Source organism: Bemisia tabaci, chromosome 6, assembly GCF_918797505.1.
Source record: "Bemisia tabaci chromosome 6, PGI_BMITA_v3".
Lineage (NCBI taxonomy): Eukaryota > Metazoa > Arthropoda > Insecta > Hemiptera > Aleyrodidae > Bemisia > Bemisia tabaci.
In genome coordinates, this window is record NC_092798.1 from 48972220 (window position 1) to 48989070 (window position 16851).

The 16851-nt window shown below is 36.9% G+C and overlaps 3 protein-coding genes across 9 annotated transcripts in view; 2 read left to right on the forward strand and 1 right to left on the reverse strand.

The window, feature by feature from the left end:
• LOC109031368 (uncharacterized) lies at positions 1 to 2529 on the reverse strand. Of its 2 annotated transcripts, none has more exons than XR_002008795.2 (2): positions 1701 to 1856; positions 1 to 467 (listed from the first exon to the last, which is right to left on the reverse strand). XR_002008795.2 is itself a non-coding variant. In XM_072301808.1 (2 exons), the coding sequence occupies exons 1-2, from the start codon at positions 2412 to 2414 to the stop codon at positions 356 to 358; spliced, it is 246 nt and encodes an 81-aa protein (XP_072157909.1). In that variant the 5' UTR covers positions 2415 to 2529; the 3' UTR covers positions 1 to 355. The 2 variants fall into 2 exon arrangements, 1 of the variants encoding a protein (XP_072157909.1); XM_072301808.1 differs by lacking the exon at positions 1701 to 1856 and adding an exon at positions 2281 to 2529.
• Positions 1942 to 11427, forward strand: Rad60 (DNA repair protein Rad60). Of its 4 annotated transcripts, none has more exons than XM_019042833.2 (6): positions 1942 to 2199; positions 3640 to 3736; positions 4320 to 4683; positions 6643 to 6744; positions 7766 to 7910; positions 9011 to 11427. In XM_019042833.2, exons 1-6 carry the CDS (start codon positions 2118 to 2120, stop codon positions 9325 to 9327), a joined length of 1107 nt encoding a protein of 368 aa, XP_018898378.2. In that variant the 5' UTR covers positions 1942 to 2117; the 3' UTR covers positions 9328 to 11427. The 4 variants fall into 4 exon arrangements, with proteins under 4 accessions (XP_018898378.2, XP_018898379.2, XP_018898382.2 ...); XM_019042834.2 differs by lacking the exon at positions 1942 to 2199 and adding an exon at positions 2818 to 2973; XM_019042837.2 differs by lacking the exon at positions 1942 to 2199 and adding an exon at positions 2980 to 3213.
• A 741-nt stretch (positions 11428 to 12168) lies between these two features.
• The window catches only part of LOC109031363 (SLIT-ROBO Rho GTPase-activating protein 1), a 70227-nt gene continuing 65544 nt past the window's right edge, over positions 12169 to 16851 (forward strand). For 2 of the 3 annotated variants that reach the window (XM_019042829.2, XM_019042830.2), the window contains exon 1: positions 12169 to 12655. In XM_019042829.2, coding sequence (XP_018898374.2) covers positions 12565 to 12655 — 91 coding nt within the window. In that variant the 5' untranslated portion in view covers positions 12169 to 12564. The remainder of the gene's footprint in view (positions 12656 to 16851) is intronic. The other variant, XM_019042832.2, reaches the window with a different exon arrangement.

A 16851-nucleotide genomic window follows, 5' to 3' on the forward strand; every position in this document is an offset into this window, starting at 1 on the left:
TAAAATTACATTCATTTGTATTGGATATCTATTTCATTATTTAACAGAAAGTAGCAAAAGTTACATTATTCAATACTTGAGTAAGTAACTGCCACCTGGAAATGATGGGTGTGTACAGAAATCAATAATGCTGATCATAAGTAGATAAATGCAGTAAAAAGAAGGAATTCGAAATTAAGTTTACCCTCATTAAAAGAGTTTGTTTAAGTAAAAAGGAAAGTAGTTAATTTAAGAAGAGAAAGTGAAGAATGCTTTGGACAGAGATCATGCTGTTGCAGAAGATTGGAATCAACCTTTATCCATGCTTCTGATTAGTTCTGCTTTGGGTGGTGATTCTTCCGCAGAACTGCGCATTTCAGCTACTCTTGGTGTGGTTGGCGGAGATGTAGTGGTATAATACTACAAGCAGGAACAAGGATACTCCCAGAACGTTGGCAAAGACAGCCAGCTGTACGTCAGTTATCATTCTGAAACAAACCGAAGTCATTAATGATGGGCAAAAGGCTTTTAATATCCTCCTCCCTCCCTGCCCCTCAAAGCAAACACCTGAGACTGAATTTCGTTGACAAAGTGAAAAAATGTACAGAATTCTTTTTTTTGTCATCCACTTTCAAAACAATGGATTAAATGCTAATTCCATCTCCTGTCAACTGTCTATCGTATTCTCTGCTCTTGAGATAAATATTAATAACAGGTATGATGTAGACATAAGTGTATTTTCACCTGTAGAACTTGTTGCAGATTATAAAAACACTAATTTCATCATTGAGTGTTTTTGTCATGCCACACTTTCTTCAACAAATCTTTTTTTATTCCTTATTGCTCTTCAAATTCCGTGATTCTTCCATAGCAGTAATTTGTTGAAGTTTGTGCACAGGGACTATAGTTCTTTTCGGTTTTTTGCCTTTGCTCATAACCTAATCAACACATTTAGTTGATGGCCAAATTTTGAAACCGCAAAACTCCATTGCGGTCTATCATAATTTTCCTTCCTTTTAAATTTTTTTGAAGAGAAACAAGCTAACATTAAGTATAGCTTGAAATAATTTTAACAGAATTTTCTGCCAACAGAGAGGCAGTTTCCTGGGCATTACATTACAAATTTTCAAAAGAAAAAATAAGTACAACACGAAGTCTGAAACAACGCAAATGGAGATACATGATGTTACTTTTAGGCCATCAACACGCAATTCAATCAATTTCACATTTGGAAGTATTTATGTCAAATGGAACTAAGCGCCAGAGGGGGGCTTAGATTGGCGACGGAACCAGGCGTCGGGCTCATTCCGTCCTATTCTCACAATGCTTTTCCATGGCGCTTAGTTCCGTATGACAGAAATACGTCCATTTGCTCTGTGCAAAATTGAAGTGTACCTTCTCTACAAGGAAATGCTAACCATGACAAAAGTCTCAATTTCAATTCCCCTGAGCTACGTGATCAAGCAGTGACGGTTAGGAAGTGAACATAATTGTCAGTTAAAGAATGCAGTCTAGAGGGCCATAAATATTTGCAAATATGCTAAAAGCTTCCCTCAAATTGAACAATTCTGAGATTAGAATGAACGTAGACAACAGAGTATCAAAAAATTTAATAGATTCGAAGTACAGCTAAACTGGAGAAGCCTGACTGCTAGTGACTTTGGAGGAAGAATACGGAGACGCGTTAAAGATGCGGTTGAAATAAATTATACCATACTCACTCGACTTAGCTAAGCAAGGCACACTGAAGTTACAGAAGATCCAGAAGCAATATTATTTGTACTAATACCGGTGTAATAGCAATCGCGGCGTGGCAGTATCAATGATAATATTATGATATGATTGATAAGAAGGTCAACAAACCACGTATCAATGACGTTTTCCGTTTCCGGTTCGGAGAAGGGACCAAACCGGAAACGTCAAAAAATAACCTCCAAACAAATAAAGAACCCGCGAAACTTGAAGTAAACAAACATCGTACCTACTTATCTAAAGTTTTTCATTAGTAGTTACCCCATTCCATCAGTAATAATAATAATTAATGGTTTATCTGTGACAAGTATTTTCAAACGTGTTGAATTTTCAGACGTTTTCTTCAAATATTTCGACTTTTCTTTTTTGTGACCGTTTCATCAAGTATGTCTGCGCCAGCGGTAGACAGTGACTCAGAGTCAGATTCTGATTTAGAGGGATATAAAGACATCGCTGGCAATTTTTTCTGTAAGTATTTAACAATACCGTTCATAAATGAGTGAGACTGATGGACTGAAAGCTGCTTTTTTCTCAGATAATTTATAATACCTTGTCAAGGCGCACTCGAGGGCAGAGCGGGGTGTTATGCTACTTGACAAGCCGCTTGATGAGCCTTCTGCCAGGGTCCTTGCTATCCTCTCCATGAGGAAAGTTCGGTAGAGGTAGAGGGCTTGTTCAGCCATGTTTTTTCTGTGAATGCGTCACGCAGCATGACATGCCCCTTGATCCGCTGTCCGAATGTACGCTGTCCGAATGCACCCTAAGGCGATCGTCTGTAAGAGCAGCTGTCTTGCATATTTTGATTGGCATTAATACCATTATATTTATCAGAGGGGGGGTGATAATTTTTGAAGTATGTAAAAAGCAACTAAGACTATCAAAATAGCTGCAAGCAAGGTAGGTGATGAGCTGCTGATTTTATCCTTATCAACGACTAACTGCGAACGGGTACGTCTGGTGGTCTACACTGAACACTGCCAATGTGTTATAATTGGATAAGCCCTACGCGACGCATTTATCTACTCCATACATTGTAGCCCACTCTCCCAAAATGATTCATCTTGCACTCAATCACTATCTGATTGAAGTCATACTTTAAGAGTGAAACTAAGTAAAGGTGTTGTCAGCTAAGATGATGGTTGTTTACCTTCGGTTTGCAAGTACCTAAGACGAATTTGGGCCTCTGCACAAAGCAACGTTTGCAACTATCTACCTTGAATACATCCGTCTCATGATTGTATCGTAAGAAAACTACTTATCAGTCATAATTTGCGACTTTTATGTGGTTGTGATCGCTGTGTGGCTAAAAATTAAAGTGTTACAAAACTTGAAAGTATTTAAAAACTTATCTAAGCTTGCGTTCTTGCTTCTGTGAATGTCAGATATTTTCGTGTGGATAGTAGTGATGCAAAAACGCTTGCGAACAGAAAGTATACAACCATCAACTTAGCTGACGACACCTCTACCAAACAACAAATCTCGGTTTGCAACATCCTGCATTACTTTATTTTTTACAGAAGTTCTCGAGAATTGAAGTTGAGTAACAGGAACTTACTCGACTTCAATTCTCAAGAACTTCCGTGATTTTTCTTCCGTGTTCAAAGAAAACTCGGTGAAAAATTCAGAAAATAACATAGATTTGTTCTCCTTCAAAAATGGAAGCGGAGATTTTTAAACACTGCAGACGAGATTTGTGGTCTGGTAGTTTGCCCGTCAATATGGCATTTTGTTAGTGAAGAACATGAGGGATGCATAGACCTGATTTACGCAAAAAGGGCATACATAGGAAGTGCCCTCCCTGCACTGAGTGCCGAAATTATGTTGTCACGTTTTAACTCATGCCAATCTTTCTCACAAGAGACACCCTTTCTATTACGCATTTGGTTCCTTAACTTTTTTTTTTTTCAGCGATGGTCAACCAATTGAAAGAAAAAGGCAGTCACTTAGAAGCCACCCCTAAAAAGAGGAAAATACCTTCTCCTGAGAAGAAGAACAAAGAACCTGAGTGAGTACACCTCTTGATAATAATCTGGGGACGATGAACAAGCATCTGAGCCCAAATTCTTTAGAAATTTAAAAATATAATGGTATTCTTCATCAAGTCAGGGGTTCAGAAAATGCTCAATCATGCGCCCGCCTGAGCATGTGAAAATGTGGAAAGGCCCTTACAAATGTCGAAGGAGGGATAAGTTTTATGGGTCAAAAGCCCAAAATTAAAAGACAGAGGAGGGACTAGGTCCTCACTTTTGAATTGGTGGGAAACTGTGTGGAAAACTGATGAGCAAAATATGGAAAGCCGGCGGGCGGACGTGTGAAAACGCTGAAGCTTAGAAGATTCTGCACCCCTGCATCAAGTTTCATCCCATATGTTACAGTCCTCAGAGAAGAAGTGAAATCGTAGTTCTTGGACATTTTTTGCCGCAAAAATTGATCTTGTCAAGTCGTAACAGTCTTGTCTCTAGCAGTCCAATTTTCCTTAAAATAGTTTAATTTTTTTCTCTGATTTTTTAAAGGTCTTTGATTTATGCTTTCTTTCTGTGGAGCTGCCCAAGTCAAATTATTCTGATTAATCGTTATTTACTTTTTAGAGACCTGAATGAGTCAATTAATCTGGATACTGATGACACTAACTCATCCGAGCCAAATCTAGAAAGTACCAACAAGACAGAGTCCAACATAGATGATTCCGCCGCCAATCTATCCACATCAGTTGTAGAAGATTCCCCGATTTTCATTGAGGATGATGGAGATGATGAAGATGATGAAGATGAGGTTGATGAGGTGGATTTGAACACTCGGCTCAGCCGACTTCGTCCAAGGAGTGGAGGACGAGTCCTTCCCTCTCGAGGAAGGAAGAAAACAAAAAAAACTAAAACGAAGCAATCCCCAAATAAGAAAAAGAAAATTATTGAGTATGATTTTAGTTTACTTGAAGATAATGACGATAGTTTGGTAAGTACAGCTGAAGATTTTTCCAGGAGCCCTCAGCTTCCTTTATCATCTTGAATCCTTGATCTTTTTTTTTTAACATTGTGATGAATATCACTGTAACACCAATAATGAATAAGTATGATGTTATGTAAAACACACAACGCCAAGGTGTTATATGAGAATACATTTTTATTAGAGCCGAAGCTTTTCAATCTTTGTGATTGTTATCGAGGCGAAGGAAGTGGCACTACATCAAGCAATAAGAAACTACCGAGCGAAATGAAAAATAAAAGGCATAGCAGAGTGCAAAAAAATCTAAGTGAAAATCTAGCAATCAATTGGTAAGTGATAACAGGTGGTATCAATTGGACTGCATTTTGCAATTTGGACCTATAAATTCTGGTTCATCTGAAAAAACACTTACGTGCATAGGAAGACTAAAGGCACATACGTAGTTTTTAAACCGGGCCAGAATTTACAGTTCCTAATTGCAAAATGTAGTCCAATTGGTAGAGACAACTTGTTCTACTTTTAACAGTGCCTTTAGATTTTTTCGCATTCCGCTATGCCTTCTATTCTTCATTTTGTTCTGTAGTTTCTTTTGCTTGATGAAGTGCCACTTCCTTAGCCTTGAAAATTATTACAAAGATCGAAAAGCTTTGACTCTGATATAAAATTTATTCTCATATAAGTAACATCTTGTTGTCGTGTGTTTTACGTAACTTTATACCAAGTAATTTATCATTTTTTGTCTGTGCCAGGATTTGAACTGGTGTAATTAGGTACTCTTAAAGAAGTAGACATCGTCCATTTTTTATCAGGAAACAATACATTTCGGAGGTGAAACTGCAAAAATATGTAACTTGTTTTTAATTTAATTTTTAATCGGTCGATTTGCACAGAAATCCTTTCGTAGTTAGGTTTAGACATATCTCATAATTTTTTCTTTCTTTATTTGACAGTAGAAGAACAACCAGCTAGTATATTTTTAATGTACAACTAGTACATTTTCAATGTACGGTTATTAAGTTGAGAACCTGTCAAACTACCCGATTGTTTGCCTCTCCTTGTTAATTTATATTAGGAACAATGTATATAATTCCAGATGTTGGAAGATTACATAAATAAATAGAAAAAAAGAAAAAGAAAGAAAGAACAACAATGAGTAATCTGTAATTATGACAAGGTGGTATAATAGTTGACAGTGAAATTAACTAATGTTACTTTTAAGAAGGTTGATGGTAATTTTCATTCAAAAATTCATTCATACGATGGAAAGTCTTTATGATAAAGAAGTCCAAAAGCATCGTAAATATCCCTGCTATTACACCCGTTCTAATTGTCTCCTAATATTCAAAGGCAAAGCATCAAATAATCAATCAATCGTTTGCGGTGCTTAAAAATATTTGCTCCTTCTTAATTTTTAAAGAGAAGACCAAACCAACAACATAGTTTAAAGTTTTCACAGAATATACTTTACTTATCGATGGCTTACATGCAAAACTACGTATCTCCATTGCAGTATGTAAAAAAATTTGTTTTTATTATATTTTTTTGAAGAGGAACAAGTAAACATTATAGCTTGAAATTTATACAGATTATTCTGTTAATAGAGAAAAAAATATCAAGGAAGTTTTCAGGAAATTACGTCTTGTAGTTTCCCGAAGGAAAAATAAAGAGTGACAAGAAGTCAGTAATATTGCAAATCGATATTGGTCCTAGCTGCTGAGTGTTATTGATATGCCACTCATTACCGATCATTGTAAAAACGGGACTGGGTTTTCATCAGTTTTATATCAATGTAAAACAATTGATTTTTGGCAGTTAGCCTCATTTAAAATTAACATGTTGAGAGTTGCCAAATTGAAAGAATCATTACTTTCTCTTATTAAAAGTCCATCAAGGGCACTGAAAGAAATAATTGAAATTTGTATATCAAAATGTCATGATCTTAATCGTTTTACCTCCTGTTTTTTGTAGAATCTGTCTCATGAAAAAGACACTCAAGAAGATGCAAATCCTATCATTGAAGTTAAAGTTTATTGGAGGTTCAAGAAATTAGATAAAATTCCTGTTAGGAAGGTGAGACAAACAGCCTCTTTTCTTCATTACAAAAAATAGCTAAGTGAAGTATGGTTGTTGCTTGTCAGGGTCATAAGATTTAATCATAAACTTGGAAAATCTGATACAGAATCGACATATTTTCATCAAATTTGTTTCAGTTAAAATCTGTGGACTTAAATTTAAAAAAAAAAGAAGAAAAAAACTTCAATTTTTGAAGAATTCCTCCAAGGTCTAAATTCTTTAACCCTTTAAATGTATGGATAAAATTCAGTAATATTGCAAAAGCATAAAGAAAGATGAAGTGACTGATTCAAACTTTTCGGAACTTAGGAACTACAAAACGATAGACAGAATCTATAAGAGGGAAAGATATAGACAAAAAACTTTGTCTCCACAAGGAAAAGAACTTGGAGGGTTGTATACACGCAACATGCCATTAAAGTGTTAGAATTAAAAGAGCGCAAATTCTAGTAGGATTTTTAATGAAGAATGAACGTTGGGAGGGAAAGGGATCAAATCCATTTTTTCTTCCAGAAAGTCCGCATAATAATATAGACTTTGACTTTTGAAATATCCAGTTTTGATCATACTGGTCCCAAGCTATAATTCAAATTATAGCTCAAAAAATTTATCATACAAAAAAAAATGAATTAAAGTTCCTCAGTATTCTCTGAAAGTTTGATAAAGTGACCCGTTGTGCCCTTTTAATCCCTCATACCAATGGTCAAGGTGGAAAAGTATGTATCTCAATTGTGGTGTTTCAAAATTACAGCCACTATTTTTTTTTTTTTTTTTTTTTTTTTTTTTTTGCGGAGAGAAAAAGCCAACTTTACAGTTTGAAATGCGTACAAAATAATCTGGGAACAGAGAAGAAAAATCAAGGAAGTTTTAAAAAAATTATGTTGATTAGCTTTCCAAAGAAAAAATAAGGTATGATAGGATTTCTGCAACGTCGTAAACAAAGGTAACGTGGTTTGATGCTTTGGCCATTGATGTATGCTTCAATTTTACTCATCTATTTAATTATTTCCTTTTTCAGTTCCAAAAAATTCCTGTAATTTTTGAACATTTTGCCAAGGAGGAAAATGTACCAGAATCTAGAATACAGTTGTGTCTTGATCAAAAAATTTTGAAACCAGATGATACTCCAGATAGCTTGAATCTAAAAATCTCTGATATTCTAGGTAAGGAAAACAAAGTTAGTATTTAGTGTTTTCAACATCAAAGCAGAGTTTAACAGATTTAATCGCAACTTGTTCTCAAACGTAATTTGAAGTGTGAATGGACTCCCAATCGTTCAAACATCAAACATGTTATTACTTAAAATTGGTACATTTTTTGTAGGAGTGCAAGAACTTCCCAACCACGTAACTGCTGGGTAAAGTGGTTGGTTGCAGGTGACAATTAGGAGGCTCCGATAATGAGTTTTAAGTATGGGAGGATCATGCGTATCAGTGTATAAAATTTGTATTTTCGGCAAATTGAGATGAAAATTGTATGTGGTTTTTTTTTTGTTTAACTGTAGCAATTTGTAGGTGCATGAAGCAGGGAAAATGTCATCAGTCCAACATTTTTGAGAAGGGCAATGTCTTTAAAATTGGAAGGCCAAGAACTTTCTACATCTTTGCATTTTATTACAAAGTCATACCCATGTGAAGTTTTGAAATTTTTAAAGTTTCCACGGTTCAAGTCTTCTTTTATTTTCCTCTGGCTTGGAGTTTTCCAGTTAATGAATGTTTAAGTAACAGAGGAGAGATCCTGTCAGAAGTTGAAGAAACGCGCATTTTTTTTTCCAAGATTTTCTAGTAATAGAAATGCAAGACTCCTCTGATGAAAAAACCTTAAAATGTACCCTCACAAGATACTTATATGTCAGTTTGATATCGACGCACCTCATTTCATTTTTCATGTAAAGATACACCAAATGACTGAGCAAGGTTACCATAGTCAGGGATTACCGGAAAACAGGGAATTGTCAAAGAAAATAGGGAAAGTGCCAGGGAAAAATTGTTCAGTCACTAGGATGGGTTGGAGGGTTCAAACAACATATTTTGCGTGGAAACTATTTCAAAGAAATTTTTAACCATCTCGCATATCTTAAATAGTCACGGAATTTTACAGAAATGTGACAGGGGATTTAATTTTCCGAATTCTGTGGGAACCCTGTCCATCAAAGAGTACATGATTTTTTCATTTTTGCAGCCGCATGGGCCTTGTTATAGCATGATTTATCGGACTCTTAGCTATCGTGCTCATTAATTTCCATGTCTGTGTTTGATTTCAGATGGAGGCATACTAAACGAAGAGACCTCAGATGTTCCTGTCACTAATGGCTCCAATACAGCTCCTGTCTTCCATGAGGAATCTGCTGACTCAATTCCAATAAAAATAATCCGGAAAGACATTCGAGAGCCTCTCATCATTAAAATAAAGAAAACGGATAAAATGATGATTCTCATCGTGAAAGTGGGCGAAGAACTAAATTTGAAGCAGGGAGAGTTCAAACTCTTCTTCGATGGAGAGGCTGTAGATCCTGAGGATTCGCCAGACAGTCTAGATTTGGAAGGAAACGAGTGTTTTGACTTGAAAATTAAATCATGACTTAATTCTCAAGTCAAACATTCAATTTCTTTGTCATCAGTCTTCCTCGTTTAGATTCTCAAATATTTTATCGTCAATCCTGCCTCAATAATCTGAAATACATGTTACCCAGATTTCTGATTGAAGAATCCAAATACAAGGTCTGAATAGGATCATTCAACGCCATGATCTTTTTACGAAAATACATCTGTACCTAATATGTTGATCAAGATAGTAGATTTAAAAGTGTTATTTGAAGTCAGAAGTTGACAGCTGCATCACATACCATCATTTGTCATGTTGATTTCTGAGCTTTTGGCTTGCTTGCATTGTTTTGTAGGTACATGAAAGTTTTATGAGATGAGGCTGAAAGTAGGCTAATATTAAGACTTATTTATCCGCTAATGATTATCTATCTTCCCCACCTCCTCTTGGTACACTGGAAATGGATTCGCAACAAGGAAATCAAATGTACTAAAATTCGACATTGATTTGAATATCATGTTTGAAAGATAAATTTTCATTACTTTTCTTGTAATTTTCAGGCAGCAGTACTGTATTTTTTGCCTAAAATATTGCATCATTAGAGGAAATCTCTGCCCTCTAACAATGCTTAAGTATATTGCCTGCCTCAGCCATAAACTCCATAAATACATAGAAACACCATTGTGTTATATCTGGCAGCATTGTTTTTATTTGTTGATATTTTAAGTTTTTGTGAATTTTCTCAGGATCGAAGACCAAACTCCAAGTCTATTGCTACAAAATGTGCCCGATACTTTTGCAACGCTTTACTCATTTCTGTTGCAGTTAACTTTTTAATAGTGAACATTTATTTAGTCGAATATTCAATCAATTTTTCTTGTATCAAATTAATTTTGCGGACGATTTTGGCAAATATGTCTTCCTATTTTGCTGATAAATAAAAATCTTAAGATGAGACATTGAAAAATGCATTCTATTTTGTTTGTTTGAAATTAAATTTTCTGAAAGATTTAATATTGGTAATAAGATAAAGTGGATTACTGTTTTTGTAAGAACGCCTTCGTTTTGAAAAATAATCTGAAAGTATTAATATCAAAAGTCTGTGAAAGATCAACCGATTTTAATACTTGTAGCCTTCTTCAATTTCAATTTCTTTTTAATTCTTTTTTCTTCCTTTTTGTTTTTGTTTAAAATGTAAGCTTGAAATCTAGTTCAACTGTTGAGGATGTGATTTGGTAGGGGAATCAGTACTGCAAAATGAGTGTCACTTGTCAGAAGTATGAGACAACTTTCAATGTAGAATAGAAATTTAAATCAACTACTTGCCTCGCATCCTTGAATACAGTTTAAGTCTAGTGCTCTTTTTATGTTCTAGATGTATGATTTTATTATTACCAAACCAATTTTCTTCTCATAGGTATGTCTGATCCTGTAAAAAATGGAAATGTGTTCTAAGAAGAAAGAAAATATGTACTCAAAATGGGAAAACGTCTTTATAAATGCAACAATGGGTCACTAGACAAGGTTTGAGTTAAAGCACTTCGTAATGTGTTTTCTTTTCAAAGTTTCACGAGGCAAACGAACCACACATCAGAAGGTCTAGAAATCAACCCATTAACAAGACTTGCAAGGTTAAAAATACTTGCTTATATCTTGTTCAAAAGTTGGTTTCAGAACTTCCCGTTATGTGAATCGTATTCTACTCAAGATTTTAAAGAGGAAACTTGTGACGTTTTCCTCTAGTCCAGACCTTGTCTAGTCACCCATTATCAAAGCCCTGTACTTAGAGACTGTCATTTGTTTTTTTCTGAAATAATTGACCAGATGCCTGAAATTCAACATCAATCATGTCAGCTTTAGAATCTCTCTTAACGCGAGTGTTTAAATTCAGCATCTTGACAACATCTAAGCACTCAGTGATCGTAATTCTATTTGTTGTTCTGATCTCATATTACAGTGTGGCCAATTTTGGGTCGAGCGTTTTTTTGTTCATCTGGAAATTCCTTCTCTCAGCACCTTTATCATAAATTTTGAGTACCAACTTATTCTGTCATTGACATTGTGATATCAAGTAAAAACGCTATATATTCTTTAAGTCCAGAAAATATACATATTATTGTTTTAAGTAATCTTAAATTGCTAGTTTTAATTTCTCATTACCTGCGTATTCATTTTCGTGAATGGAGGTGAAGTGCACCTAATCTCCTCAAGGATTCGACAGTTCCTTGAATGAATGAAGGATCATGAACCAAATTTTCATCCAATCCTATTATGAATTTCAGATCAGTACAGGAGGTGATCATTACCTATTTTCCTTCGAAATTTATCAACCTGCAGTACCATTTTTTTGCCACATCAGCTTTTAAAATTGTGATTATTTCGAGATTGAAATCAGTGACAATTATTGTTGCAGACTGCGTAAACATAAAACGTAAAAATTTTACTGACCTCTCCTGCAATTGCTTCATCATGGAAGAACAATGAACTGTAATCTGATACCCTACAATGGCTGCAAGAATTCTACAAAGGAAAATTTTGGCTGGAGTTCCTATTGAATTTTCTATTCCTCCATCACTCTTAAATCCAATTCACTCCAATCACTCTCCAATTAAAATTGCTTTTTGCAGTTGATACATGAAGAACCCTGCCAGATACCAATTCTACTAAAATCAGCTTTAAGTCCAATTTTCTGTTGTTGCAAAAATCTAGGAACTGAGGTTGCTTTATTTCGGGAGGAAAAGATGAATGATTACCCCTTCTTCCCTAGAGTCATGTCTGTGTTAGAAACTGAATTTGAATTTCCCGCCGCTTTACGACAACGTTGACACACCTGCCGGTTAGTGTTGCATCTTCGGGGTGTCATCAGTTTACTGTTTTTCTGTTTGGCCGCAAAGTGGTCGTTTCGTTTCTCTCCTGTCGTCTTTATTTACTCTATTTTTATCTTCTTTTATCTGTTTATCTCGGTGTTTAAAGTATTACTTTCCATCGCGACTCTTTTCCTCGCTTAAGCAATCAGTTCACCGTCTTGTTGACTCATCAAAGTGAAGAATTAATGTGCTGTGGTTCGATGTTTTCCAATGCACCCCCTCTCAGTTTCGTGCGGTGCTTCTCTTCTCGTTGCTAACATTTTACATCCATTAAAATTTATCCCGCAATGAATTCCTTCGCAACGCGATAATCCCGTGTGTGTTTTTGCAATTGTGCATGTGTTGATGTCATTCCTGTGAAAGGTATCTTTAAGATAGTTTGTGACACTTCGCTGCATCCGTCGCAATGGATGAGGATGACTGCAACTCACCCGCTTCGAACATTAAATCACCCATCAAGAGACTAGGATCAACAAGGAAATTTATCTTCTTCAATAGTAAGTTACATCTTCTATTTTTTCATACTGGCTTTTCCCGTGCCGATCACCGCAATGCTGAAGATATTGACCAATTCTTTTTTGTTGCGCTGCACGTGTGACTGATAATCCACTCCTATTCGAAGCTGACAAAGCGCACTCACAATCCGCACCGTTTCTTGTTTTTTTGAACATTAAGTAGAGGAGTCAAAATATTCCATGCCACATTCAGGTGATTCTTCACGGTTTCTGGCGTGATTGGAATGGTGTGCAATATATCGCATGCCAGTTTGACCGTCGTCAAAAACCTTGACTAATCACCTTAAGCTCATTGATTGAATCTGAAACTACCCTTTAGGCACTGAAATAAGTTCATGAGGAGAACACTGTTCAATTGACAGTAATCACTCTCAGGAAATTGAGGACGATTGCATGCGAGCGATAGATAAATTATTTCTTTGACAAGGAATCTTGAGATTTTCAATGTATCCACAAAGTGTGCCCCCTTTTTTCGCTAATCTCGGAGTGTCATCTGTGTACATTTCACATGACATTTTTTGAATCCTTGAGATGTTGAAACCTGAAATAGATGATGATGATCTCAAAGTAGAAATCCCACTGAGTGAGAGAATGTCAGAAATCAACTTTTAATCTTGAAACATGCGTTTAGGCTTCCAGGCTATGAGGCATCTCTCAATATGTCAATTTTTAATTTTCTTTGAAAGTCTCAAAGAGAGGCTCCACAAAATGATCTGCTGTTCACTTTTGAGGGTTGTATTTTTCACGGAGATTTCATGTCGTACCAAGAGAGAATGAAGACGCGTACTTAGCTTCAATTTGACTGTGAAGCTCAGGGAGGTTCAGACACCTTGAATGAGGGGGAGAAAGAGGGGTCAAGGGGGGCTTCCCCTGAAAAATTTTCGAATTTTAAAGCATTCAATATGCAGTTTGAGTAAATTTTGTCATAAGTAAAATATAATCTTTCTTCTTTCTCTCTTCCCTATTCTCCCTCCTTTTTCCGGGCAAATGAAGGGGGGGGGGGGAGACTTATGCCCCCTCCCCCTCTCTCTTGGATCTGCTAATGTCGTGAAGAAATCACCTATTTATCCTGAATCGGCAGACCCAGCTCCTCTGAGAAGCAGTTTCTGTCCGTATGCAACGTTAATTGTCTAGAAAATCAACGTTGAACACATAATTTAATTGGGTTCAGTAATCGAGATTTATTTCCCCAAGGTTGATATTTTTTAGTGCTCTCCTTGTTATAGGCAACTACTTGAGCAGTGGCCTTACATGCTGTTGACCAAAAAAAAATTTGGGAGAGTCGTAAGTAAGGACCAATAAAAGAGTCAGAAAAATCTTGGAACTTATCCGCGGATTCGTCTCTCGCGACTTCGGAACTCCGCGACCGATATTTCGTACTGCCGTGCTAAGGAAGAACGCCGTATGAACATTCGAGAGTTGCCAAATTTACTTCGATAAAATGCTTATTTTTGAGCAAAGTTGTGAATATTTTTCCTTTAAATTTTCAGAACCATTAGGTGAATTTGCAAACAAAATTATCTCAGAAATTGGGAGGAAAATATTCATAAATTTACCAGGAAATTCGTGTTTTATCAAAGGAAATTTGGCAACGCCTGAAGGTTCATACGGCGTTTTTCCTTAGCACGGCAGAGTAGGTAACTCGATCAACCGCGATGCAGAGCAAAGGAATATTCGCGCAAATGAACCAAGGATGACGTACAGGACGTATGGAAAGACCCTTGTATCCGCGAACCTTCGGCACTCGCGAATAACTCCGTTAAAATATTCGCGAACATCCAGACATTCACAAACCTCACTCTTGAATTGACTTTTCCGCGAATACTTAGCGATGCATTATTTGCATCCGGCTTTTGCGAATTACTTATCCGCGAATTTGGAATTCTGTATCATGCTCAACCGCGGATGCAACATTCGCTTTGAGTTCTGCGTGCCTCTTATCAATTTTAGTTGTACGTACCTTAAATCTGTGGACAGGTCTCGGTAGTAAGATAGACAAGCTAGGCGCGGGGCTGCGTGATGGAGGGTCCCGATATAGCTTATAAATGCTGTTGCTATGAATTTTGGGTCCTCGAAGGAACTGCTAAGAGCATTGTAACTGATTAATGCTGCCGTGTTAAGGAAGAACGCCGAATGAACATTCGAGAGTTGCCAGATTTCCTTCGATAAAATGTTTACGTTAATGGAATGTTATGAATATTTTTCCTTGAAATTTTCTGGAACTTTCGAACAATATACGAGCAAAATTCTCTGAAAAATTGAAAGAAAAATCTTCAGAAGTTTACCAGGGAATTCTTGTCTTACATCAAAGGAAATTTGGCAACGCCTGGAGGTTCATACGGCGTTTTTCCTTAGCGCGGCAGAATACTTCGAGGCGTGTCTCATATCACTTTAACGAAGCGGAACGTCAAATTCGCGAGCTCTATGAAACTTCTCCTTCTTAATGATGCTCTTGATAATACTTTTCGCTAAGAATTTAGGTTCTAACTACTCTACCTTCAGGTGTTCCGTCGATCCTTGTCAAGCAACGTTACCAGTCGCCAATAATATCGTTGTCCATTTCACGCAAGAACGTAACTAACTATATTCCGATGCTGTCAAATGTCCCCTCGCAATTAGTATTTTTACCAGGAGAATCGTAGGCATTTTTGACTGGAAACTTCACTGATTTTTACTCTAATCCCATTAAAAAATCAGACATAATACGGACAAAAAATGACCCCGGTACATTCTTGTAAAAAATTGTTTGAGTCAATTTTGCAATTTTGGTATGAACTTACGTTCCTTCGTGCTAAGAACGACGATACGTCTGCAGTGTCACTTTCTTTTCTCCCGAAGTGCATTTTTATGGCCAAAAACTGCTAAGTAAAGTCAGGGAATGTCGGGAAATTTTTGTCCAATGCTTGACCTAGTCAAGGAATTTTTAAATTCAGAATGACTTTCGTCTCTTTTTTCACATCTATAACCTTGTGAAATAGGAAAACTCCACACCAGGTGCGCAGAATCCTCCAAGGTTCTCACCTTTTCACGCGCCCACCCGTCGTACAATGGAGCGATTCGTTTGGAGAAGTCGGACCAGAAACTTTTGACTACACCTGTCACGGCCGGATTAAGGGGGTGGCCACGTGGGCCGCGGCCCATGGCGGCAAAATTTAGGGGACGGCAAATTTTGCAATCTCTTTGAATGTAGGTATCAAAAAATAAGTGAAAACATCGGATTCAGAAAATAAATTACAAACTAGAAAAGTCGACAAAATATTTCATTTCCTGAGAGTGAAAGTATAGTAATTTCTAATTTTGTCGTCTTTCGGTGATACAAGAGACAACACTTTTAATTAGTCGAGTTAAGGGAGAAACCAAACACGCAATTTGACCTGGAACGGAGCAGCGCGGCGGTCGGCATGAAACACATAGCGCCTACAAGACTGCATGAATACTTCACGCATTGCGTCAAACACACTGCGGTCAGTAGCAGTCGGCTTGAAACGCATAGCGCCTACAAGACTACATGAATACTTCACGCATTGCGTCAAACACACTGCGATCAGCAGCAGTCGGCTTGAAACGCATAGCGCCTACAAGACTACATGAATACTTCACGCATTGCGCCAAACAGTGTGGTCACTATCACTTGATCAGCTGCAGCGGTCGGCGCGCGGCGTGAAACGCATGGCGCCTACAAGACTGCATGAATACCTCACGCATTGCGCCAACACAGTGCGGTCGGCGCGGCGGTGGAAGTTAAAATTTTTAACCACATTTATGTTTGTTCTTTCATAATTTTTTCGTTCCTTTTTATAAATGGAAGGCCTTGTCCAAACAGGGATGGGTTTACGGAACTGAACTTTTGTTAGTGTTGACACGGCTTTTACAAAAAATGTGCCCAACACATGTGTCCCTCCCCCACCGGCACGTTCACCTGATGGTTTTTATAGATCGTATTCGACAGATCACACAGGTGAGATTATATTGATATCGATTGGTTCAATATGTAACCACAGCCTCAAAAGTCAATTTAGAAATTAGGGTCTTATGTGATCGAATTTTTACTCTCTCGAGTACCAAATGGCAATGAAAAGTGGAATTGTTAGGAATTTCTCATTTTCAGCTTTTCCAAATTAAATCCTAAAATATTTGTTTGAGGTATGTTCTATTGTTTTGAACAAAACGATACATCG